General features: G+C 36.9%; 2 protein-coding genes across 2 annotated transcripts; one reads left to right on the top strand and one right to left on the bottom strand.

The window, feature by feature from the left end:
- Nucleotides 1-10,836: 10,836 nt before the first annotated feature.
- LOC139716451 (oxaloacetate decarboxylase, mitochondrial-like) lies at nucleotides 10,837-12,195 on the top strand. Its single transcript, XM_071627997.1, has 2 exons — nucleotides 10,837-10,953; nucleotides 11,634-12,195. The coding sequence occupies exons 1-2, from the start codon at nucleotides 10,837-10,839 to the stop codon at nucleotides 12,117-12,119; spliced, it is 603 nt and encodes a 200-aa protein (XP_071484098.1). The 3' UTR covers nucleotides 12,120-12,195.
- Nucleotides 12,196-16,344: 4,149 nt separating this feature from the next.
- Nucleotides 16,345-23,969, bottom strand: LOC139716398 (testis-expressed protein 36-like). Its single transcript, XM_071627947.1, has 5 exons — nucleotides 23,888-23,969; nucleotides 22,406-22,547; nucleotides 18,177-18,317; nucleotides 17,381-17,461; nucleotides 16,345-16,674 (listed from the first exon to the last, which is right to left on the bottom strand). Exons 2-5 carry the CDS (start codon nucleotides 22,454-22,456, stop codon nucleotides 16,345-16,347), a joined length of 603 nt encoding a protein of 200 aa, XP_071484048.1. The 5' UTR covers nucleotides 22,457-22,547; nucleotides 23,888-23,969.
- Nucleotides 23,970-25,381: the final 1,412 nt, after the last annotated feature.

Here is a 25,381-nt window from a genome sequence, read left to right as displayed (position 1 = left end):
TGACAGTAAGTTCATTTGATTTTTTTTTTCGCCCATGATATTGATTAATAGCAATACAAACTATTTGTCTACTACACTAATGTGTCTCATGTCATACAGAATTTCAGTTAATACGAAAACTGTAGGTACACGATTAGAAAATGCACTCCAAAATTACTCGACTTGTCCGTCTTCCAGCCTTGTAGTAGTTGTACTTTCACTTTTCCTGACGGTGTGGCCCGCCGAAGCTCTGGGGGAGCGCGCCCGTCGTGATTGCCATAATGGATATGTGGCCTTGTGGGTTATACTATAGGCGCTGATGATGTACCGTCTTATCCATGACCAAATCTGAATAATTACACAGAACCAAACTACCTGGTACATCAGAGCCTTATTTTGTACTAGTAGTAGGCTCCTATGAATAGACTAGTAGACCTAGACCTGCTTATTGTGAACAAGTAGGAATAGGCCTAAATATTGGTAGAGTCTATTCTGTTTAACGTTACAGTATGCAAAAGACTAATTTAGTAATTAGACAGTACAGTAGAATCTATACCTAGTATTTACCCTCATAATTCTGAAAATTATCAAATTTGTAAAGTGCATATTTAAGGTGAGACTTGAAAATTATAGTCAATGCAAGGCCAAACAATGATGAAAAGGAACAGAGGCACCGGTACAGATTATGTTGGCCGTATCTATGGTTGGACATGGAAAATTGACAGGTCACTGGGATAGTCATTCTGTAATATTTTTGTTTCTTTTTTGGTAGTTTCCATGATCATGGAATCCATGCATATATGTAAATATACATGATATAGGTATGTTGATCAGTACGTTGGGGATTCGTGGAACAGCAGAGCAGTTTTACTTATCAACTAATAGACTTGGAGTATTTCTCCAGCATATTACTAGCAAAGGCATAATATTTTGCTTCTTTATTAAATTCTTCACATATTGCTTTAATCTTCACATAATGACATACAATGCACATGGGGCACGTTACTTACCCCCCCCCCCCCCAGTTCACTTATGTTTTGAATTCTTAGGCAAAGAATATCTATTGATAAGCACTGATAAGCACTGGCATCGCAACTTCATTTACAGCGACATGGCTGTGTATGGTCACATTAAAAAAAAAAATGTGAAGTTAAAATCAATACAGTAGAAAGGGTTGGGAACCACTTTGCTGTAATAAAGTCAAAGAAAGATTGTGATGTTAGCCTGGACCATAGCAGCAGTACGTCATGTCAGAAAAGATAAGATAAATGTAAATGTTTTATTTTTTCTTCACTTTGCTGGCTGAATCAGTTCTTAGACTATTTAACAGTATGTTGTGTCTGCAGAATATCTAATGTGGATATGAATGTAGAGGTATTATGTATGTGTGTCCCAATTGGAAGTTTATTATTTGTCAGTAACTAATATCATACTCCTCTTGGCCATCACATTTCACTTTCCCATTCCTATTTCTCGTAACAAAACAATAATATGTGATCATTCCTTCTCCCTACAACCCTCTCCCACTCACTCAAAAAGGGTTGTGCTAGTAAGTAGACAGTATGACCGGTGATCATAGGCGGTTATGGGCAATTTAACAAGCTTTTGTTTTTCATTCAGGTTGACTGAGTAGTGTTTGATCCCTAAGTCAGTAGGCACAAGTCAAAGCCAATAAACCTTGAATGCTACTTTGTAAGGTTAATATAGATCTTTTACCCTTATTCTAAATCACTTAACTCCTCAAAATCATTTGCCTTGATGATTTTTTGGACGTCAAGTTATTGCTGTCTGAGGATGTTGACTATTTCATACTTTCATGGAATTTCAGTTTCCACAGTGATTGTTATTTTTTTGTTTGGGCAAAGGGTTGTGATCTGTAATTTACCAGTGTCCTGAAGTTGTGTCCAATCGAATTTTTAAAGTTTCTATTGTGTCTTATCACCATGATGTAGCTCAAAAAGTGCCTGGGACTGTATTGACATAACTTGAGAGGAAGACTGTCAGTCCATGCTTCACCAAGACAGTGCCAATCTTCCTGATGTGTGTTTTGCTCATTAAAATCTGGAAAAGCAAGTAGCTAAGTGGTGAGTATGTCATCAAGTACATCAACTGATATAATGTATTATGAGTCACAATTTGTAATGAATTTATACAGTAACAAACAGCTACAGAGTAAGAAACAGTTTAATATTTGAGATAACATGTTTTTCTTCTTTTGTTTTTACCACCTTTTGGCGCCTTTACCACAGAAATAGGTCAAAAGTCAAGCCTGCAATACTGAGTCCCACCTCCCTGGAAATATCAACTGTAGGTTGTTACACCATGAGATTTGTCTTGTGTGGGAGAGTTAGTCACTCAGTATTGTTTATTACTTGTGTTAAGATTCAGTCAAAACTTTATGTTGTATGAATGATAATAAATTGAAATATAAAAAATAATAAGAAATACACAAGTACATGCTTACATTAAGTTTTCACTTTCCAGTTGGTAATCTTTCAGTAGACATGAATTAAGCAAATATTTATTTCCAAATCTTGTGACAGAAATGCGCACATGTTTACAAATTTCATGTGTGCAGTTTATGGGTTTAAGGGATAGTTGCAGTACATGAGAATGTAATGCACATTACATTCTCATGTACTCATGCACATGTATAGTGTTTAATGAATTAGCATATGAACTTTATGAAATTTCATATGCAGACATTTTGTCATGTGATGTTTACTGAATATTACCTCATTGAAAATACTATTCTTGACAGTAATGACTCAAAGTGTGTGAATGAGGTTGAGACATTACTCTATCTTCAGGCTCTTTTATTGAGTGCTTGAGGGCACTAAAACCCCTACAAATATGATTTGTTTGATGAATTTCAGGCTTTCAAGTCATAGATGCTTGGGGATGTTGACTATTTCATACTTTCAGGGAATATCATTGTCCTGGGTTTAGTACTTTATTTGTTGTTGTTGTTGGGGGGTGTGATCTGTCACCTGTTGTTGTTGTTATTTTAAAGATCGAAAGAGAGAGAGAGAGAGAGAGAGAGAGAGAGAAAAGAGATCTGTCACCTGCCACTGTGCCTGCATCTGTCACCTGCCACTGTGCTGATGTTGAGTGTAATCAAGTTATGAAAGGTTGACTCTTGTGTTTATTACCATGAATTAGCTCAAGAAATGCATCAGCTGGGGAATTGATCGACATTAAGAGGGAGACTATCAGTCCACCCATTGCCAAGCCATGCTTCAACAAGACAGTGCCAATCTCCTTGACGTGCATTAGCTCTTCTGTAGCTGAAAAAACAAGGAGTTATGTGGTGAGTGTTTCATTGAGTACGTGAACTCATCCAAACTACTATCATTGTGTTAACCTCAACTGTTTAGGAAGATAAAAGAGGGGGAAGGGAGGGATGGGGGTAATCTTAGTTAGGCTCCTCCCAGCCCCCCCCCCCCCCCCCTCCAGATCTCAACAGTGTGATTGCAATTTGTAGTTGACAGTATTCAGAGCATGAAAAGACGTTATTCGTTGATTTTAATCAAGAAAAGCAAAAATAATCATGCTGTTTTGAAATTTGACTGAAAGCACAAATTTCTGTCCAACTGTACCACGTTTTTGAGCATATCTTGGTCTGACATGCATGTACATATTTTATATGCAATTTCCTCTTGGGTATCTAAAATTTGGTCTCTAAAGGGAGAATGCGGCAGACACTTGAAATGAAGAAGTTGTGAAACATCACAGCCATAGTTTTTCTGCGAAGACGAAATTGCTAGGAATGCCGAGGGGGACCTTCTAGCCCCCTCCTCGACAATTTATAGTGAGGGTTAAAAGCAATGCTTTATATATTCTGGGTTCTTGCGTATGTCATGCAAGAACACCAGCTAGTGTCAGTTTGGCATTTGAAGTTAATATTTTTTTTTGAAAGCAGCTATTGGTGTCTTAACCAATTAAGTAAGAAAAAAGAACTTGCACTGATATCAACATTATGTTATTGGAGCATTGGATTTGTCTTGCGTACAAGAATTTAGCCACTTGGTAATTATTTGTTATTGATCTAAAGATATTGAGAAAGCCATATACATTAAACTGTTGAAATATGATTGAATGATTGTACAACGCTTAATGGAAATGTATCACACAATTTTAATGAATTCACACACAAACCAACTCACAAGAACATGTGTATACCAATTTTTACTTCCCAATTGGTATTCTCACAATAGGTATAAATTACCGGTAAGCAAATTTTAATTTCAGATATATGGTGGCAGAAAAGCACACGTGTCTACAAATGAATGCAGAGCTGCACAGACATATTTACAATACATAAGAATAATAACGCAAAACATAATGATGAGAAAATAAAACTTCATGGCAGTTCATATGCAGTAATTTTGCAATGCAGTTTGACTATAAATAATAATTTACTCTATTGAAAGGACATTTTTTTTTATTTATTGCATATTCTGTGTATAAAGAGGTGAGACATCATCTCATATATAGTCTCACTTTGCTTAAAAGATGAAAATGTTCTTCATTTTCTGATAATGATCAACTACAGCAGTCTACCTAATTCAGATGTCTTTTGGCCTATTGTAATGCATGAAATAGGCCTTCACAAGAGTCTTCATATTTGCTATGGCAAATCTTCCTGTTTATTTGTTTGTTTGTTTTCTTTAATATGGGGAGGTTAACATCTCAGTGCATATGTGACCCTGCACCTCAAAACAAACAAAAAGTCGATAGACCTGAATTTTTAGTTGAGACCATATTCTGAAGGAGCAGACTTTAAGCTTTAAAATGATGTATAACTCAAATCAAATGGACTCTCCTAACCTATCTAAATATTGGAAAGAAAGCACAAACTCAGGAAAACTGTGAACTGAGAAAAGAGGCTCTGAAGTACAGTGTCTATTCAAGCGCTTAATCTTTACCAAACCGTGCTGGCTGTGCGATGAATGGGACAAAAACAGGAAGTAAACCACCAGAGTAACAACAATGAAGGGATTATCAGATTACACTGAAATTAAGCATGCCTCATTAACACATTCTGTCCATAATTAATGCCAACTTTCAAGGCAGTAGCACTATCTTTTTAAAAGTTATTAGAGTTGAAAGTGAAGAGTGTGGACAAGGTTTTTCAGAACTGAAAAAGGGATTCTAAAGACACACCTAATCACGCTATTCTACCAAAAATGTTCGAGATAAACTGCTAAAAAAACACTTTCCTGCCCGTTTTATGATACCAAATTTTAACATAATGTAAAAGAAGACCCGCTCTTTCAGAAAATATGGAAAAGTCATGTTCGGCTAGGTTGACTAATTTCACTTATTTTCAGTCCTCACGCAAAATCAGTGTGTGCGACTTTATGTTCGTTTTGAGGTGCACGGTCACATATATCTTAACACAAGACATATATGTTAGATTCTTGGGAGATGTTTTATGTGTGAAGTATAATCTCATTCTCTTTTTCCACTTTCTTTTTCTGAAATTTCTTGTCTCTTTTGAAGGTATAACTCAGTTGACTCAATCATCATACTCGGCAAGCTTGAAGTTGGAAGGTGGTACTATTTAAGCACGCAAAGGATGAGTAGCTCGCTGTCGACAGTCAGTGGAGATAAAAGAAGGCAGTAATCTTTCTGAACACATTTCATCAGGCTGGGATCATCACTCTCCGTAAGCAAGGGAAGAAAGTCATGAGCAGATGGTGGTCAGAGGCTGCAACACTCACAAATTCATCATAACTCATCGAAGTATTGGTTGACTATGATTTCAAAGAATCTTGTGGATATTTCCCTTCTGGAAGAGCTCATTCCTTGTATAGTACACAGATGATGAGGCACAATGTCATTCTTTGTGTGGTTAAGCCAGTAGTCAAGGACTGGTGTGGAGCATCCACATAGAACATATGTTACAGCGCCATGCTTTGTTCATTTCTGTGGCAAGAAATGATCGCATCACTTTACTGTGCCCTATGTCCAGGGTATGTTGATGCACAGAAATGGGAGCCTTAGTTTCAACATTTCTTGAGAGTTTAGTGACAGTAATGGCTCCTTATATTGAATAATCTGACCATGCAACTCATCACAATAGCAGGTCAATATCGATTTTTGTTGTTGTTGTTTGTCTCATAACTGAAATCGTATACTGCAGTTCTGAAACTCCAACTGTTATAGAGGTATTGCAAATAATTTCATTTTTAGCACTTATTCACATGCTCTGCTATTTTACATTAAACAACTCTTTCATGTTATCTCTGAGGAGTGACATTATATGACTGTCTCTTCAAAGCTCAGCAAGGCATGCAATTTCATTATCTGCCTTTTCAAATTTACGATGTGCTTTCATTCTGGAATTTACTCTTTGATATAACTCAAAACTGACAATTTCTTTCACTTTGAGAGCATTAACTAAAGGGACGGTGTATAAAATGGTGATTGTGCACGCAGCTTTGTTCTTGGTCTACAGTGTAAAATGTATACAAGCATTCAGTATGAAAAGGACAAGATGATTGTTTGGCAACAAGTAGATTTTAGTGGGGTATAATGCATTTCTCATATACTAGTAGTATAATGAAATCATGTGCTTTTATGACTAATGGTGTGACTGCATCAAATATGCAGACTGTGAATGTGCTTTTTACATGGTGAAAGCCACAGATAACAAATGACATATGTGAATAAGAATGTTTTGTGCAAGTATGTATGTGTCAATATACATATCAGGGGTGGATCCAGGAATTCTGTAAAAGGGGGGGGGGGGGGGGGCACAACTAATATTCCTGGTGCCAATTCCAGATTTCATTTAATTTTTTTTAATATCTTTTGTTTTTAACGAAAATTAAAGGGGGGGTGGTGTAGGCCAGTTGCGCCCCCTGGATCCGCTACTGCATATGCATGTATCTATATTTTGTGTACATGTATTATACATATATATACATGTATATATATATATATATATATATATATATATGTGTGTGTGTGTGTGTGTGTGTGTGTGTAGATAGCTTATGTCGGATATGTTCAAACTTTAAAAAAAAAATAAACAACCACTGCAAAAATACTAGTAAAAAGATTTTCAATGTAGAAGTATATCAGTTTGTTTAATGAGCAAAAGTTGTCGCAGATATGGACATTTGTCGCAAGGTTAAGAGCTGTGACAAAATTTCACCAGATTTTGTTTGGTGGTGCTCATAAATACTTTCATTCTCAAAATCTGTATTTGTTTTCATTGTTCCCATTTGGATGATTTTGGGGAACAATGCAATGGTATGCCAGGTTCCTTGAGTGACATGTTTATCCTTCACTGTTTACAGACTGCGATATGCACACAATGACTGTAACAAAGCAATTTACAAATAACCTTCAATAACTGTGAAGAGTAATGGTGATCTGCCAACACTTGACGATAGCTCAAATACATGCAATTAGTGAGCCTTGAGATCTTCTTCCATTTTCTAGGCACGGAAGACATGTGAGAACAATGGAAATGCTCACAAATTTTCAATGACCCATTCATTTATTACTGTTGTCCCTAGACCAAGGATAATGTTCAGCCTTGTATTAGGTTATTGCAACAAAACCAACATTTAAAGTACACATTGTAATACATATAACTGAAATTGGACCAAGAATCAGAAGCATGTTCATTGGTACATACTAGAAGTGGCATGAGTATATGGACCATGGCAGTAATTGCATTACTGTATTTTATTGATATGTGCATTACATAATTAAAATTGTGATTTCATTGAAAATATGATTCTCAAAAAAAAAAACATTGTAAAATTTGATGGGAGAACAATTGTTTTGTTGTTGTGAGTCGAAATGATTGCATGAAAGACAGATGATGGTTATCTGATGCATGTGATTGTGATAAAGGGGAATCTTGGAAACTGACACATTTTTCTGATAGATTCCATATTCCATAGATCCACAAGTTAAAGTGAAAGTAGTAATAAAGTAATATAAAAAACTGAATTGTATGTATGTGATCGTTTGTGTGTGTGTGTGTGTGTGTGTGTGTGTGTGTGTGTGTTTATGTGTGTATGTAAGGTGTGAGTGACCGTGTCCATCAGTGTTTAGCAGCTCAAATTTTCTCTGCCTTTCTCTGCTCCTCTCCTGTCCTTTCCGATCTCCCTCTCCCTTTCTTTTTCCTGTTTTTTTTTTTTTCTCTCACTGTGGCTAAACTGACCCTCTCCGGTTGTTTCATTTTCTCCTCAAACAATCAGTTTCCAGTTGTGGTTAAAAAGGAAGAATTTAATTGCTCAGCCAACGACCTAAATTAAACAATAACGTAACTGGCATCAATGTTCATCGCCATTATGTAGACCAAATACTGTACAGGTACTGTAATGATCAGTGCAAAGTAATACTGAAGAACAGTATACTGAAGAAGCGGTAAAAAACAAATGAAAGTAACATGAAACAAATGTCTACACATATAGGATATATAACATAAAAAATAAGAAACAATCACAAAAAATCATAATCTGTGAAATCAGCATCATACTATACGCCTATTCATTAAAAGTCAACAAACTACACTAAAAAGTATCGATTTTATTTTAGCAGACACAAAGTAAAAAAACAAAACACTCTCATTCCAAATGAAATAATGAAATCATAATTCCATAACTTAGATATACACAAGATATCTGAGCTCATCAAAATTATTTAGACACGTATTTTTCCCCTACACAAGATATATCTCAGCTCATCAAAAATATTTAGACACGTACGACTATAGCAGATTAAAAAACAAAAACATATCCTGAAACAAGGCTAATTTTTCAGGAGCCTGGCGTGGCGTCGTGTACACTTGACTACGTGTAGTCAACCTGACGTTACGTGTGCCTACCCCACGCGTAACGCGTGGTGGACTACGTGTGGCGCCAGGTACAACCACGCGTTACGCCAGGGTACACGTCGCGTAACGTGTACTCACGCGTCGCGTTACGCGTGCTTAAGTACACGTTACGTGACGTGTGGGTACACGTAACGTGACGTGTACCCACGCGTTACGTGTGGTCAGGCACGCGTAGGTGTTTCGAGGTACGTGTAGTTACCTGACGCATTGACCCGAACGGCTTGCCATACTAGTAATTGGATGCAGGTCTACCACGGCAAGCAAAACTTTCACAGCGCGTGCACTGATGAACGTGTACGAATCGAAACGTCGCGAGCGGAGGGTACTAGTACCACAGAAATACTCACAGAACTCTTCGCAACACACAACCCGAGCGGAGTAAGCATAGACGCATCAGGAGCGGTTTCATTGAATTTAATTGCCAAACGCCACAGGCTTGCGTGTAAATAAAAAATACGCGGCCGGGGGCAAGAAACTTTCTTTTTTCCTTTTTTTTTTTCGCTTGTTGAGATGCATCTAGCACACAAGTATCTCCATGAATTTGATGTATAGATTACCACAAATCCAACTGTAGAGGAGTTGATGTCATGGCCTTGTCTCCCACTTTACAGAAATTACACACAATGTCACAAATCTTTAGTCAGACTTTACCAATTTCTCTTTTGATGTGATATAAAATGAAAACATGAGTCCTTTGCATCAGTTGTTACATTTGCAATGAGACTGGAAAGGGTTTTAGTCTGTGTAAGAAAAATGTTATTATTTGTATAGTATTTGTGCATCAGCCAATAATTAATGAGAGTTACAGAGTTCCCTTGTCACAAAAAACAAAAACAAAAACAAAACATGGTTGAAACAACATTTTGTAACGAATTAAAAATTCAGGTCCCAAAGTTTTTTTTACTAACATCTACAGTGCAAAATTCCCTGTGAATATGAAATCTCATAAAGAAAACTGCCAGTCATGAGGTCTTTCTTAAAACAAGAGTCGCCTGTAGTATAGGAACAGACAAAAAGTGATCTTATTCAAATGAAAGGGGAATTCCAGGCCAGTTGAAAGGTCATCTGGAAAGAGAGAGTAAAATTCTATAAGCACAACAATGAAAATTTGATCAAAATTAGGGATGTTATGAAGTTGTGAAACTTCGCTAATATTTGCAATGTAGTTCTTGCGCAAAAATTTGCAATAATTAAGTAGTTTTTTTTCTTCTGTGAAATTGTAAAATATAATGTCATTTTTAGCTGAGTAACTTCAGAATAATGATCAATCAGATATGAACTAGCAGATGTATGAACTATAGTCTGAAAATTCCAAGATTTAGTGTACAGACTATGTATGTGGCAAATTGTGAGGGGATGACATCAAGTCATTGCATATAATTTTTGTATTCATATTTACTTCATGAAGTGTTTTGTGAATATTAGCAAAACTTCACAATTTCATATCTTCCTTAAGTTTTAGCTGATTTTGGTCAAATTTCACAGTTGTGCTTATAAGATTTCACTCTTTCTTATCAGACTAAATTTTAACAAGACAGGAATTCCCATTTAATGTATTCTGGCATTGATTTGTGTTTATTGCAACTGATTGACTAATTGCCCTTCATCAACGTAAATAATCACTGATTATACAGTGATTTAGTAGTAGTACTGATAAATCATTGGCATGGGCAACCCGAGTATGCATGCCCATGATTTTCTTTCATGATTAATTACATAAACACTGAAAGATATGTGCTTAATAACGTTGATGGGCAATTTGTCAATCAGTTGCAAAGAAGTGATCTTTCTAGAGCCTGTGAGCTTCACGAGTATTGCTTAATGAGTGCTTACTAATAGTGCATATGGTCAATTCCACTTATTGATGTGGCATAGGGTGTTTGATATGCTCATTTATTTGATATCATGTTTCTTTAGATCTTATTCTCTCTGTTTACATCAGCCACATGGTCTTTGTCACTCCTTACATAATAGTACTTGTATTTTTGGTCCCCATGTGTAACTATTACAGAGAGCATGCTGCTGAACTTGGTAATGTGGTTCCCACAAAACCTCTGATCTTCATCAAACCAACTTCATCATATCTGAAGGAAGGTCAAGGAAAGATTAAGGTATGATATTGCCCGTACTTCAACTGTAGTACTGTACTTGCAAAAGTGGTCATTAACAAGTTGATTAATGACATGATGAAAGCCAGGTCTGATATACATGTATATCTTTTATCTCCTATGGCAACCAGGAATGACATCTCAAAACGTTTTGTATCCAGTGTAAAAGGTGCTATAAAAATATCAAGTATCGTTATAATCAGTGTTTAATTATTTGAAGTAGTACATTTTGTATGTGTCTGTAGGGTCAGCCATAGATTTCAAATGGCAAATAATTGCAATTGCATGCCATACCCCAAAATCCAGGAAACGATTACCTAGGCTCATTTCAGCTGTTTTAATGTGTTTTAGTTTTATGTATTGAACACTTGAGCTCTGACTATTTATCTATAACGATTATAGGCATGGAGGTCTTCCTTTGTATTATGAATCTGAGCAAGGAGCTATGATAGCTCCTTGATCTGAGTAAACTACATTTTGTCACTGTGAAAATATTAGGAATTGAGATTTCATCCATGCACAGAGTAAGTGGGATTCTTTTATATATATATTTTTTTTTTCAGTGGAACTGCACGAAACATAAAGATTAATAAAACATAGTATATGACAGATCCCCCAAAACATAAATACATGCACCATCACGTATATGTAAAAGTCACTGATTATTTGATTTGTCTACACAGTTGCCACCAGACGCCACAGAGCTACACCATGAAGTTGAACTCGGAGTGGTGATTGGACGAGCTGGAGACCACATCCCAGAATCCACTGCCATGGACCACATTGGGGGATACACTCTGGCCCTTGACATGACCGACAGGAAACTACAGAGCGCCCTCAAGGGCAAAGGTCATCCATGGGCTCTTGCCAAAGGCTTTGACACCGCATGCCCTGTGGGTGGATTTGTGGACAAGGCTGCAATCAGTGACCTCGGCAATGTCCGGCTGTGGCTCAAAGTTAACGGAGAGATGAAACAGGACGGCTGCACCAAGGACATGATTTTCTCGGTGCCCCGCATCATCAGCTACATCAGCCAGTTCATGACTCTTGAGGCCGGGGACCTCATCCTCACAGGGACGCCCTCTGGTGTCGGGCCAGTGACAAGCAAGGATGTGCTTCAAGCGGGACTTGGGGATAATTTACTGCAGATGGAGTTCAGTGTGGCATGAATGATATGTGCCAGATATGAAACAAGAATTTATTGGAAAGAGAAAGTTATTTTAAAGGATAATTAGTAAGATCAAGGCTTTGGATCTGCGAAACTGCAAAGTCAATCCAGTATTAACAATACTAAGAGAGTATGAATGTTACTTAAAGTCATCCAGTAGAGTTTCTTATCAGTACCTTAGTGTAACTCAAATTGTCATACAATTTGACATGTATGTGCTGCAATCTTTTTAGTACACAAGAAAAGCACATGTGATGTGCCTTGAATTTGCTTGAAAGAAGAAAGTTATTCTGTATTGAAATTGTTCTAATGCAAAATATCCTTGATGATTGTGTCACAAATAGGAAATTTATGAAAAATCATTTTCTTAAGAACAGTGATGTAAATAGGGACATTCCATGCACAACTACCTCCCTAGCCCAACTAAGTGAGGATGATTTATAAGGGGCATAAGTCTCTCCTTCCCATTGCTTTTTCAAATGCCTTAGCAGATGACTCGCTGCCATTTATGAATCTGATGTTCTTTTTTAGATCTACCAGTAGACAAATTTCCATTGCTCTCTACTCCATACATCTGTCAACTTTTTCAGTTTATTTTTATTCTTATTTTTTTGAGGAGTATGTTAAGTTTTATATAAAAGGGAACCTCATTATAGCAAGCTGACTGGTTCCAGTGAATGGGGATTTTGTTATATCAGGGATAACAAAGAATGCTAACGGAATGGGACCTGCAATTACCTTGTTATATCAGGCATTTCGCTACGTTTGACCTTGTTGTAATGAGGTTCCACTGTACCTCATTTGATGCATCCTCCATTCTGATTATTTTAAATGGGAATATAAATTTGATAAATACCGACAGCCCCATGGCACCCAAACTGCCCCATATCACTAAACTGCTGTCTTTTGGAATCTACAGGTATGTGGTATGTATGTACATTGTACATGTACTGCGCACCTGGCTTCCACAGTGCAGGAGGTGACCTTGTCTAATGCAGTTGCTGTGCAAACAGCTAAGTTGTATGGTAGCACCTGATGTGTGAACTGGCTTGTGCAATCAACCAAGTAAAATTTTGTTTGATTTTATTCAGTATAAATGGATTTGGATTGTTTCTATTGAGAAAGGAGTCCCTGTCTGTATGTAACATACAGTAATATTTAATTTTATCATTTGACCCCATGCACAGCAGTGTAGTTCTTGAATAATGTCACAGTGCTCAAGAAAGGAAAATACTTTTTTCCTGCCACCATATCTCAAAATCATTGGCTAGTGTTTAATGTATCGAGTAGAGATGCAGACTTGTTACCTGGGTATCTACTTGTGAGATGTGTGCACTTATAAGTATTTTTGATACAATTTAGAGCAAATTGTTATCCATATTTAAATGTGATGCTCCCTGTAAGATTTGTACACACATAACATACATGTACCATCTATTCTGCAGAGGCAAACAAGTACGGTATAGCTGAACTTCTTTGAAGAGAGAAGTGTCTGTTCAGAGAACATGAACGTGTTTTGTGCATTGTTCATTTTATGTGTAATTTTTAGTTGAGTATTGATGCAGAGTTAAGCTATGGCTGGTATGGAGCTTGACTTCACAGAAAATACATGTACACAAAGTGTACAGGCATATACAACTGTACCTGTAAATTGGTTAGCATTTGACTGTAATCAACTTTTCACACAAATAATCTAGGAACCACTCCACGTTCAATCTTTACTCTCAGTCATAAAACAGTTAAACATCCAAAGTATACAATGTAGTAGTATGTAGCCAGGAAATCCATTTTGTTTTTACAGATTTATTGCAAGAATTTATACATATAAATGCTTGTCTTCCACATTTCCATGCATACACAATGTCATTATGCCAATGTTTTATTCAGATGGCATACATCTATGAATCAGACTTTCAAATAAATAATTCACACTTCCAAGAACTGTGACATCTGTTCAATGAAAATGATGTGTTCAGAACATTAATTGAAGTGGTCTGAGTCTGGTAGATTCATTCAGCTACAGAGATTGTACAGTCATCTTTAAAGTTGTCAAAAGTAAGCGGGGATCTGTCTAATATTGTGTCATAAGAGTGCCACTCCCTCTTGTTCAAGGTGAAAAAGAATGTGTAACTTTATGGACATTTATTTACATGTAACTTCAGGAAATCAATATCTATACCAAAGTTAGTTCATCAACAGACACATTTTACAAAAGTAGTATAGTAAAAGTGAAAAACAAAATACCGGTAGCTGCTCAAGGCAATATGATACTACAAACAAGGTCTGGTCAGTATGGTGCACTGTCTTTGTTGGCACTGAACAAGAAAAGAGTGTGTTATAAATGTACCCCAAAAAATACTTGATTGTCTCTGTGACGGTCAAATTAACTATTCCACTTTCAACAGGTAATCATGCACATGAAAGTTCTAAAATATCTACCCAGCATGATGACTGAGACGATACCATTGTAAGTAGGTACATGTTTACAGATGTATATCAGAATTTATTGGTGCATCATACATCCTGTATGTGTGTATTTTTGATAGCATAAAGGTTACAAGTGTGTTCATATATTCATAAGAGATGCACAGAATTTTATTAACCTTGTCACAAATCTTGATTTACTCATGATTTCATCAACTGAGACCCAGAAGGGCATGAACACTCACTTCATGTTGGTTACTAGGCCTCTCATTCCCATGAGCAACCGGACTGCATATAATATTATGGAATTTTGAGATGGCAGTCCATAAAGAGTTAATTCTCATCTGCCAGTCAACCTCAGTCTACAGAGCACTCCTGTTATGATGAACATGGCTATAATGAACATTTGTTACAATTTACTCCCATCACGGACACAGTTATAACGAAATTTCTTATACAATGAGTAGAATTCAGGGCCAAAAATTATCATCTAGATATGTTTATACACTTTATTTATTTGAATACAATGAAATTTTGATATAGCAAAAGGAAACTGCTGGTCCCAAGGATTTCACTATATTGAGAGACCTATATAATTGGGTCCCAAAATTTACTTAATTATACTTGATATACATGTACTCGATTTCTTCAGCTATGACAAAATTTCCAAATAATGAAAGGAACATGCCAGTCTCAAGGACTTTGTAATAGCGGGAGTTACGTGGATAAATAAATACCTGGTACATTCCTCTGTATGAAATAGCAATTACTGACTGTGTGAGTAAACCATTCCATCACACTGTGCAAACCAACCCCAAATCTATAGATGTTCTTCAGCAGATGCCTTTAATTTCATGTACCAATAGTCAAACACTCATGGGTGGATTCACTTGCTCCTCTGTTCCTTTGAATCATGGCATGTGTAATTAATTGTTTGTATGAAAGTGCCACAAGTGTAGAAAACCTGACATTCAGGCTTTACAAGTAACCACCATTATTACAGGGCACTCCCATTATAACGAACACGGTTATAACGAAATTCCGGTTACAACGAAATAAAAATTTAGGCTGTAGCATTATCGGCTCTCCGTTTTTTATTGTTGATTTAAACGAAATTTCAATATAATGAAAGAAAACTGCCAGTCCCAAGGACGTCGTTATAATGGGAGGCCATTGTAGTACATGTATTATTATTACAAACATGGTATCCACTGTGTTTACATGACGACAAGCTTGGCAAGAAATGGCACTGATCCTACAGAAATCCAAACTTCATTCAAATAGCACTCAAAGACCAGCTCATGACTTAAGGCACATGATTAATTATCCCTAGGATAATTTTGAATGCATGATTAACATCCAAATAACAAACCAAGAATTCAAACTACATGTATAATCTTGACTTACTTTTGTTCTAAAAGTAATGTAATTTCTATCCTCATGTCAATCTGTTACTATTCTCTCTGTCATACATGTAGGCTTACAACTCTCAACAGCAGTACCTTCTTGCATAGATCATTCAGCTATGGCATCAATTGTTGTGCCAAAGCCTTTTTCTTTTTAACATCTTGAAGAATGCCTTCTAAGGCAAAGACTCATAACGACTTTGGACATACAACCATATGTATCAATGAAGGCTGTTTATTACAATGTCTCAGCTCGGACCAACACTGATCAATGCAATCTTATGGACTTCAGTAGCCCTTTGTTCCTGATGTACACAGAGGCAACTGCACATGAAACAGTGCTTCTGTTGTGTATGAATTGTCTTTAAGCAGCACATCACGTTACGCGGAGACAGTTTATTTCACATACGCCTTGTACGAGTATTTCCAGGGATTGGGTTTGAGGTGGGGCTCCTTACTGGAGACCAACACTTGGGTGGGTGTGGCATAAGGCACCATTGGTGGCTGGTACACGTGGGTAGTGCTGGTGGGTAAGTCAATGAGACCCTCCTCCCGCTCCGGGAAGGTACGAGGGAACCGGCGGTGCGATGGAGGATGCCTGGTTGGCTTGCCTTCATATTCAGCCTGATAGTCAGTTTGGTAACACCTGTCTGGTGAGTTCCACGTCACAAAGTCCTTGGAGTTGTGCTGCCTCTTGGATCCATGCTCGAGGCGCTTTCCCAACCCCTGAAATCACATCAAAGATGAATTGTTCAAAACATATTGAAGATCTCTCTCGATATGACATTGGATTGTCCATTCTAAATGCAGCTGACTAATGACAACCATTGGCTCATGATCTTAAATACAAAACTGTGTCTATTTGATAGATATCTAAGTAATGAATTAAGTAATGTGCACTCTTTCGTCAATGTCGTAATTATGCTTTGATTTTGTTTTTTGTCCTGTAGTTTTCGGAGTACTGCAATTTGCTCTCTCGAAAAAATTTCGTGGATTCATCAGAAACATTACAATGTTGGGTTAATTTTTTTCAAGAAATATGAAATTTTTCATCTGCTAAATCCACTCTATACAAACTTCTACAATGTATGTAGCATATTACTGCTCAGCATGGACACTTTTTTACATGAGCAAAATTAATCACATCAAAACACCAGTGCTTCATGGATAATGAAACTGCTTGGACTGATTTACTGGCCTTCATATGCCATACTCACTGCAAATAATAATACCACCACAGTAGCCTTCAAAGGGCAAAGGGTGACTGTTAAAAATGTTCTTTTGATTATTGCAATTGGCAGTGCACTTAAAAAAATGGATTATGCACTAGATAAAGTTGACACCATGTTACACCCATAATTACTGTGAAAGGCAAATGTGTTCCGAATCTCTATTCAGAACACTGCTGAGTACTACTATGATGTGAACTTACATGACCAAAGTAGACACCGTGGCTTTGGAAGGAATGCCTGTTGTCGTGCATGGAGAATGGATTGGAATGCAAGTAACTCCGCTGTGTGTGTGTGTGTGGGGAGGGGGGGGGGGGGAGGGAAGATACAAAAACAGCAAATTATGAGAATCATGATTTTATTACATTCACAAGATGGAGAAACCATGATGAAATCACAACCATTCGCAGTAGAACTCACATGATTTGTCTTTCCCCAATAAAGCTCATAACTCCAATTCATCAACAGGACAGATCCGAGCAACAGACAAAGTAAATGCAGTCCGACTGCAGCCATTTTTGCACTCAACGACAATGAAAGAGATATTGTAGTCCTTTTAAGTTAACACAACACAATATTTTGGAGCCAAATTATAAAGAATCCTTCGTGTCTCTACCTTATAGCTTCCAGCTGCGCCTCAAACATGCCCTCAGTGCACGTATGCGAACTTCCTATATGCGCAGCTTGAATTTTCTGGTTTGTTGTCCCTATATGCCAGTGATAAAGAATCCTTACAAAAAATTTAATTTCTGTATCCAGATGGTGATCTGGATCACTACCAAAATGTACCTTTAATCATTTGTTTCTTGTATTATTACCAACGTTCTGTGCTAATTTCATCCAAATCCGATTACAACTTTTTGAGATATTTTTGAACAGACTAATCAATGCCAGCAAAGAAAACCCTAAAAAACACACAAACAAACAAACGAACAAACAAAAACCCACATTTAATATAACCTCCCTGGTGGAGGTATTAACCGTTGATGAATGATTTACCTCAGAAAGGTCATTGTAAGGCTGTGGAGGGGGTTGAGGTTTGTTTGAGACGTCCTCGTTGAACTTGGTACTCAGCATCAATCCCGTCGTCGTGGACGTGTCTCTCATTGAGGGCGCTGCTGACCAGCCTCTGGTTTGGAACTGGTTTGGGAAAATTTAACAAATAATTACATTTAATGTTTACTCTTCGTCGCAACTGTTCTTGGTACATGTCGTCAATGACTTCTCTATTCGCTAGTTTAGGATCAATTGATAAGCAAATGTGACGGGCAGATTCAATAGACATTACAATTTTGAGGAAGAGACAGAAATATATCGAAAACATTTTAAGTCATAAGATTTACATAAAAATCAAAAGAAAAATGAGGTTAATATTCTTTTTTTTATTCAAAAATTTACTTATCATACTGATAGTTAATACTTTCCAATGCATTTTTCCTACTTATTGATAATCTCGAACAAAACAGTTGATAGTTGAGCTCATATAAAGGTGCTATGAATTAACCTTACATTTAGCTAAAATGATTTCACCTTACATTTAGCTAAAATGATTTGACAAATTGCAGTTTAAAGGGTGTGTACAGTTCTGGTCGAGGTGAGGATTTAGCTTTTAACGTTGTGTGAGATATTCAGAAACCACTCTATGAGACGTCAAAGAGCATGCAATTCTAAAGGGTTTCAAAAGTTTATTTGATGAAAATCGGTTTTGAAATGGCTGAGACATCCAAAAACAAGGTGAAACAAAGAGATCCTAATGAAGTTGTGGCATGTCACCTTTTATTAATAATTAGCACTTTTTTGGATATCTCAGCCATTTGAAAACCAATTTTCATCAAATAAACGTTGAATCCTTCTTAAAATTACATGCTCTTTCATATTTCATAAGAGGTTTCTCATTATCTCACTTAGGAATGTAAAAAACATGAATCCCCACCTCAACCAGTACTGTACAGCCCCTGAAACAGAACCACCAATGTGTACTATTTTATTGAAAAGCATGAGTTTCATAAATCTAACTTGGTATAAGATAATCAAATGGAAAAATTAACAATCATGTTTCCTGAGTTGCTACCACAGTTGCTGCCATTATTGCAGCTTTATGTAGTTGCAATTTTATTACGAATTGGGGTCCTTGTGTACTTGGCTCCTTTTACCAATTCTTAAGTCCAGCACAGTAGGAAGTAATTCCATGGGCAATTCCACGGTATGTAGGACACAGATGCCGAAAATTCAAAATGATATTTGTTTCAAATACCATACATTTTCAGACAATACTTGAGTTGAAGTTTTAAGAATCATTATGTTTTTCAATAAAAGCGGCCATTTTGATTTTCAAAATGGCTGCCAAAATATGCCTATAACTCAATGGTGAGAAAGAGTGTATTGTCACATAATTTACCCTGCTCTGTATATCCACTTTACTAGTACTCTAAACAACAATCTTTTATATGTATGCAGTTACCAGACATGTCTTTTACCACATGATAGAAAGAAAAAGCTGGTTGCTTTAAAAAAATTTATAAAAACTTTTGATTAGTTTGACAATGATGGATGTAACGTCAGTTACCAAAAACAAGGTATTTTTAACTTTATTCATCAAAGAAAGTGAGCTGTATGATGTAACTTAGGATTTCTAATGTATGCCCATATGCCTTCCTTTCAATACCAGAAAATAAGGATACTTGGCATACTGGAAAGTCAAATGAACACATCAAAATGTGTAACGTCAGTTACCGAAACGTCATATACCAGTATGTACCGTCAGTTACCATGACAGTAATAATAACTTAGGCAAATTTTTTAGACTTTAGGCCATTCAATACACCTGGGAAGTCAAAGGTTATCAACAAAGAGCAGCGATCCCTTTGATAGGGAATGATGTCATCACCATGGTACACTGTATGTCCATGGATACATTTTTTGTGGTTCATTTTATCTTATTTATTTATTTATATTTTTTTTTGGTGGAGGGGGCTTGAGCTTTTGATTTTCAGTTCAGCACAAGTTTAAGGTTAATCATCTGGAAGTTTAGGTTTACCACATGCAAAATATAATGCACTCAAATTACTATACAGTACATTCACAGTCCTACGGGATGATAAAGCTACCAAATTTGTAGGCCTAATCAATGATGTGGTTGCATGGTAACCACCTTTTCTATTAAAAAGCTTGTGTACAGCTGTATACCAACAGTTTCATAATCTTTACTAATGACTACTTTTGCTAGCATTTTTCTTATTTTCTGGAAGCTTAGTGAAGTTTCTACCTCAAGGCAAAAGCGGAAGAGATATATTTCTTCGCTTGCACTTAAATGTTTGGTTTAGTTCATATGGCACTTCTTGAAATGGTACATAAGCAGGCCTGACATAAGGCATGTACAGTGTACTGACATTACTGTTTGAAACTAACACTGATGTTGCTCAACGTTTAACAATAATGTTGCTCAAAGTGAGAGGCGATTCTAGGGTAAAATAGAAAACTTTTCATATTTGTTGATTACTTTATTTCATTCATGCAGGGACATTTTTGTAATACATGATAATTATGAACAGGAAGATTCGTTTATATTGATCTTAGAATTCTTTCATTGCAAAGTCCTATTTCTTGGTATCTGGGATGTATTTGCAAGCCTTGATATACCAGTGAAAAGGAAAAGAAAAACAATTACATTCCTTCAAGCAAGGAATAAACAAATGCCCCTTTGACCAAAAAAGCATGCTTCTTCTTCACAGAAAAAAAAATATTAAAAGCGTAACACTATTCACTTAAATCATTATTGATAATGGAGATCATTTTGTTATTTGTGGCCCTAACAATGCCTTGAGGGAGAAGGAGTAAAATAAAGAAAAGAAGAAAGAATATATCACAGTAGATTTCACATGAACATTTTTATTTGTATGTGTTTTTTCCCCATGACCTGAAAGATATGTGTTTTTTTCCACACACAAAAATATCTGTGTTTTGTGTAGTACTGCAGGGCATTATGGGTGGGGTACTCTAGATAGAAACTTTCTTGTTCATTAAAAAAAAAAAACCTTAGTTATGTCAATATTAATACTTGGAAGCGCTGAATCTAAATGGCTCTGAGTAATCATAACTGTTGAATAAGCATTCAATCTTACGACAAATATCAAGAAATATCCTCTGGTGCATTACCATGATTTTTGCTCAACTGTGCTATGGCATGGGGGGGGGGAGCTTGCCCTCTAAGGGCCCCACCCCATTTGTGTCTTTAGATTTTGTTTTAATTCGTTGCTACGTAAATGCCTGGGATTGTTACTGGTATACTGCAGCAGTATAATAACCTGTTAAATAAGTTAGTTCTTTGTAAACCCCATAGCAAAAGTATGTGTAACGTCAGTTACATAACGTCAGTTACTGACATGTTTCCCTTTAAGTTTTCATTAAACACAAAGAAAATGGACTAATGTTTCATTTCATTTGGGTATTTGTAATTGATGAACTGACGTATGATTCCATATCAAACAAATCACTCTGAAAGGTCAGAATTATAAAATATCACAAAACTATTCCTAATCATGATTTTCCATGTGTAAACCCTATGGCAAATGTAAGCGTAACGTCAGTTACGTAACGTCAGTTACCGTCATGCCTTCACTGAAATTGGCATGGTGCTAAAAGGAAATATCTAAAGTGCACATTATTTTGCACACCTGTTCCCAGGAACCTGGGTATATTGCCATATAAAGCACATAAAGTTTAGAAGTCAGGGACATGAGATATTTCCATTTAAATCTACACCATAATTTCCCATGTCCTTTTTCCGTAACGTCAGTTACCGACACATTTTCACTTGCTATGTGATAAGAAATGCAGTTTGAGAGAAAAACTTTCCACCCATTTCTTCATTCTCATGAACTCATTCATCAATGCTAATTACAAGCCCCAGGTGCTTTCATTCACAGAACTACACCATAAACAATTTCATGAAAATCCTTACGCGTAACGTCAGTTACCGTGGAATTGCCCCCCGATGTGTTACCTGTAGTCTTGCTTGGAATCCATTTATAATAGCTCATCTTAAATTTGGTGTCATGAGTGTAAAAACATCTACAGCTGTAGTATTTGAATTTTGCAAATAAAATGTCTTTTACATGGCTTTTCAAGTGTTCAGCATTTAAAACCTTTTTTTAAAAGAATACTAGCTGTCAGATTTACGAATCTAGTGAGAATTTGCAATGTGTAAATTATTGGCATTGCATACATACCCAGATGCCATCTTCACTGGTGGAGGGGGCGTTTGCTCGTGACTTGGGCATGCTTGCAAGCACAGATCCTTCTGGCAACAAGTCAACAGGTGTTGTTTGTTTTTTCTTCTTTTAAAAAGGTTGCTCAGTGATGCCAGAATAGCTGTGAAAAGTAGAATGATACAACATTTTCATTAGGTTGGATTTACATGAACATTAACCCCGTTGCAGGGTGCTGTAACACATGCTTTTTGGGGTCGCTGTTGCGTTTACATGAACATGTAGACACTACTTCATCTGTAAAACATTTATCATTTCAAATATCAGTTCGAACAAAGTTACAAAGACATAAAGGCCCGAATTCACGAAGGTGGTACAAATGAAACCATGGTTTAAACCATGGACAAAAACCATGGAGCGCCAAGTGTCGCACGGAATATTCCATTACGAAATTGGTCATTTCGTCGACAAAATGACCATTTCGTTAACGAAATTATAATTTCGTGGACGAAATGTTCATTTAGTTGAAAAATGCTGTCATTTCGTTTCGAAATAATCATTTCATCGATGAAAAGACTGATTTCGTAACTAAATATTCCGTGCGACACTTGGCGCTCCATGGTTTTTGTCCATGGTTTAAACCATGGTTTCATTTGTACTACCTTCGTGAATTCGGGCCAGAGAGTTCTGTAGTTCAAGTCCTGTTCTCACTTCTACAGCTAGAAAGATCCTCTGCTCTGGCTCTAGACTACAAGTGTAGTTCTGGATTTATAGTGTCTACTCACAATGAGTCACATATCATTGCCATGATGGAGTAGACCTGTCAAAAAAAACAATTAAAAAATTAGACAGTCTACCATACGATGTAACGTTACAATGTACTTATGCAAAATATTCTCCAGTTGTTGCAGCCCAACGCAGAGGAAAGAATTATGAATGAGCCTAGACCTATACACCAATTCTTGCAAACAAATCCGGGAAAGAGTTCCTTATGTCCCCCCCCCCCCCCCCCCCACACACACACACTAATTTGCACAAGATAAATAAATTACTATTCCCCCCCCTTTTTTATACTAATAATATTAACGTTAATAAACTAAATAACCAAAGGTTATGCTAGGGTTACAAATATGTCTCAAAAGGAAGTCTTCCCATAAATGGCATAACCTGTAGTAACAAAAAAAAAAAAAAAAAAAAAAAAAGCAATTTAGTGGGGGACATGAGGAACTCTTTCCCAAATCCGCGACAAACAGAAATACCCTCCCTTTATAGATGCTACCAATCATACATATTATTATTATTACATCGATCAGGGTCAAGGATCAACCCGGCCCGCAACGCCCCTCCTTGGCCGAGAGCTCCGGGCACCAACTATCAACACCCCGGTAAGTGGCGCGGCGGCGACACCGTGAGCTCCGCACATTATAATAGCTGCCAAAGTTTCTCGTTATAATTTCGTCAAACTTTCCAGACTTTACGAACTACAAACCTTTCAAAACTTACCCAACAACTTTTCGAATATTTGGTGCAAATTCCTGCTCACACAGTCCCACTCAGTGCTTAATTATTTGTTCCAAACTGGGATTTCTCCTCGAAATTTTCTGTGACACTTGTCGTGAGGTTTCACGCGCTTTATTGTATGCTTGTTAAACACGCTTACGTCACAATAGTAGACTCGCCATGGTAACGTGTACACAATGGGGGCTCTCCAAGAGATACAGTACACAGTACGTCCGCGTTGTGCAGCGAGCAAAGGCGAGCGACCGATCGCGATACTCACAGAACTCGGAAGCAAGAGCGACGAAGCGTGAAGTTCTAAATTCGGGGAACAAAGATTGCCAGATGCGAGACAAACAAGATGCGAATGGTAATGATACGGGCGAAATAAGGTATGGGAACCCCTCGATCATTACAAAATGATTTTCGAACATTGCACTTCAGTAAATGGGCACAGATGACAGCTTGTTCACGTTTTAGCTCGATTTTTTTTTAAAACAAGTACCAAGCTACATAATTATTTTGTAGGTGTATACGTGTGTATGTGGATATGGTCGTAAAGATTTTTCGACTTTAAAATCCACCGTTGATTAAACCCGGAAGTGTATGGTCTACTATCTTTTTGTAATTCTGAGCCCTCCCATACAAAAAAAACAAAAAACAAAAAAAAAAACCACCCTAGTTACGGGCTTTATTATATGCATTTCAGCAACTGGAGTATACTTTTCATGTGTTTGTTGTCGCTATGTCAGGCAAGTCTCTGGCAATCCTCTGGTAAGCTTTCTGGCAGTCAATAAGAGCCTTTGTCATAGACGTACGCATAGAAGTTGAATGTTGCAACTGATTACCAATCATCAATCAGTTGCAATAACGACGCTACGTAAGAATGCATTGATTCGAATAAATTTCATTGACTGGTCTATTGTATATAAACAGGCGATTGACTGTAAGGAAAATTGATAACATTTATGCAAATTGACGTTCATTTGTTAAGTTATATATAATATAGATATAAGAGACAATGCTTTTAGGACCACATCTTTTTTATTTCGTTGTAACAAGAGTTTCGTTTTGAAAGTACTCGTATTCGTTATATGGAAGGTTCGCACTGAACATTGTGGTACCTCACCCACAGAAGTTCAATACTTGGTAATATAGGCCTACTTGGAATGCATTTGCATGCATTCATTGCTGCCATATCGGGCAATCCTCAAGTAAACCTTGTGCAAGCTTTTTGGTCGTTGGGAAAAGTTTTTTGTTGTAAAGGTGTGCACAAACTTTGAATATGAATATGGAAGTGAACTTCTCTATCGGGAACGGAACATGCCTGTCAAAGGCTTCAGAGTCGACATATGGACAACGCATATTTTTGTTGTACTGCAAAACACACAAATGAACTCAAGAATGCTTTAGTTTATTAGACATCGACAAACTCCAAATTTTACACAGGGTATGACTATATGAGCAACACGTATCGAAGGTACACGCACGCTTTGATTT

The sequence above is a fragment of the Diadema antillarum genome, unplaced genomic scaffold, assembly GCF_040938485.1.
Source record: "Diadema antillarum isolate AM-2024a unplaced genomic scaffold, OU_Dant_1.0 scf00000065, whole genome shotgun sequence".
In the NCBI taxonomy this organism is placed as follows: Eukaryota; Metazoa; Echinodermata; class Echinoidea; order Diadematoida; family Diadematidae; genus Diadema; species Diadema antillarum.
Note: the sequence above shows the minus strand (reverse complement) of the source record. Positions and strands in the feature narration are given on the sequence as shown.

Coding starts and splice junctions, on each gene's coding strand:
- LOC139716451 (XM_071627997.1), top strand. CDS start 10,837: ATGTGTAACTATTACAGAGAGCATGCTGCTGAACTTGGTAATGTGGTT. Junction 10,954..11,633: donor AAGGTCAAGGAAAGATTAAG/GTATGATATTGC, acceptor TTGTCTACACAG/TTGCCACCAGACGCCACAGA.
- LOC139716398 (XM_071627947.1), bottom strand. CDS start 22,456: ATGCCCAAGTCACGAGCAAACGCCCCCTCCACCAGTGAAGATGGCATC. Junction 18,318..22,405: donor CCAGTGAAGATGGCATCTGG/GTATGTATGCAA, acceptor TTCCCAAACCAG/TTCCAAACCAGAGGCTGGTC. Junction 16,675..17,380: donor ACGGTGTCTACTTTGGTCAT/GTAAGTTCACAT, acceptor ATGTGATTTCAG/GGGTTGGGAAAGCGCCTCGA.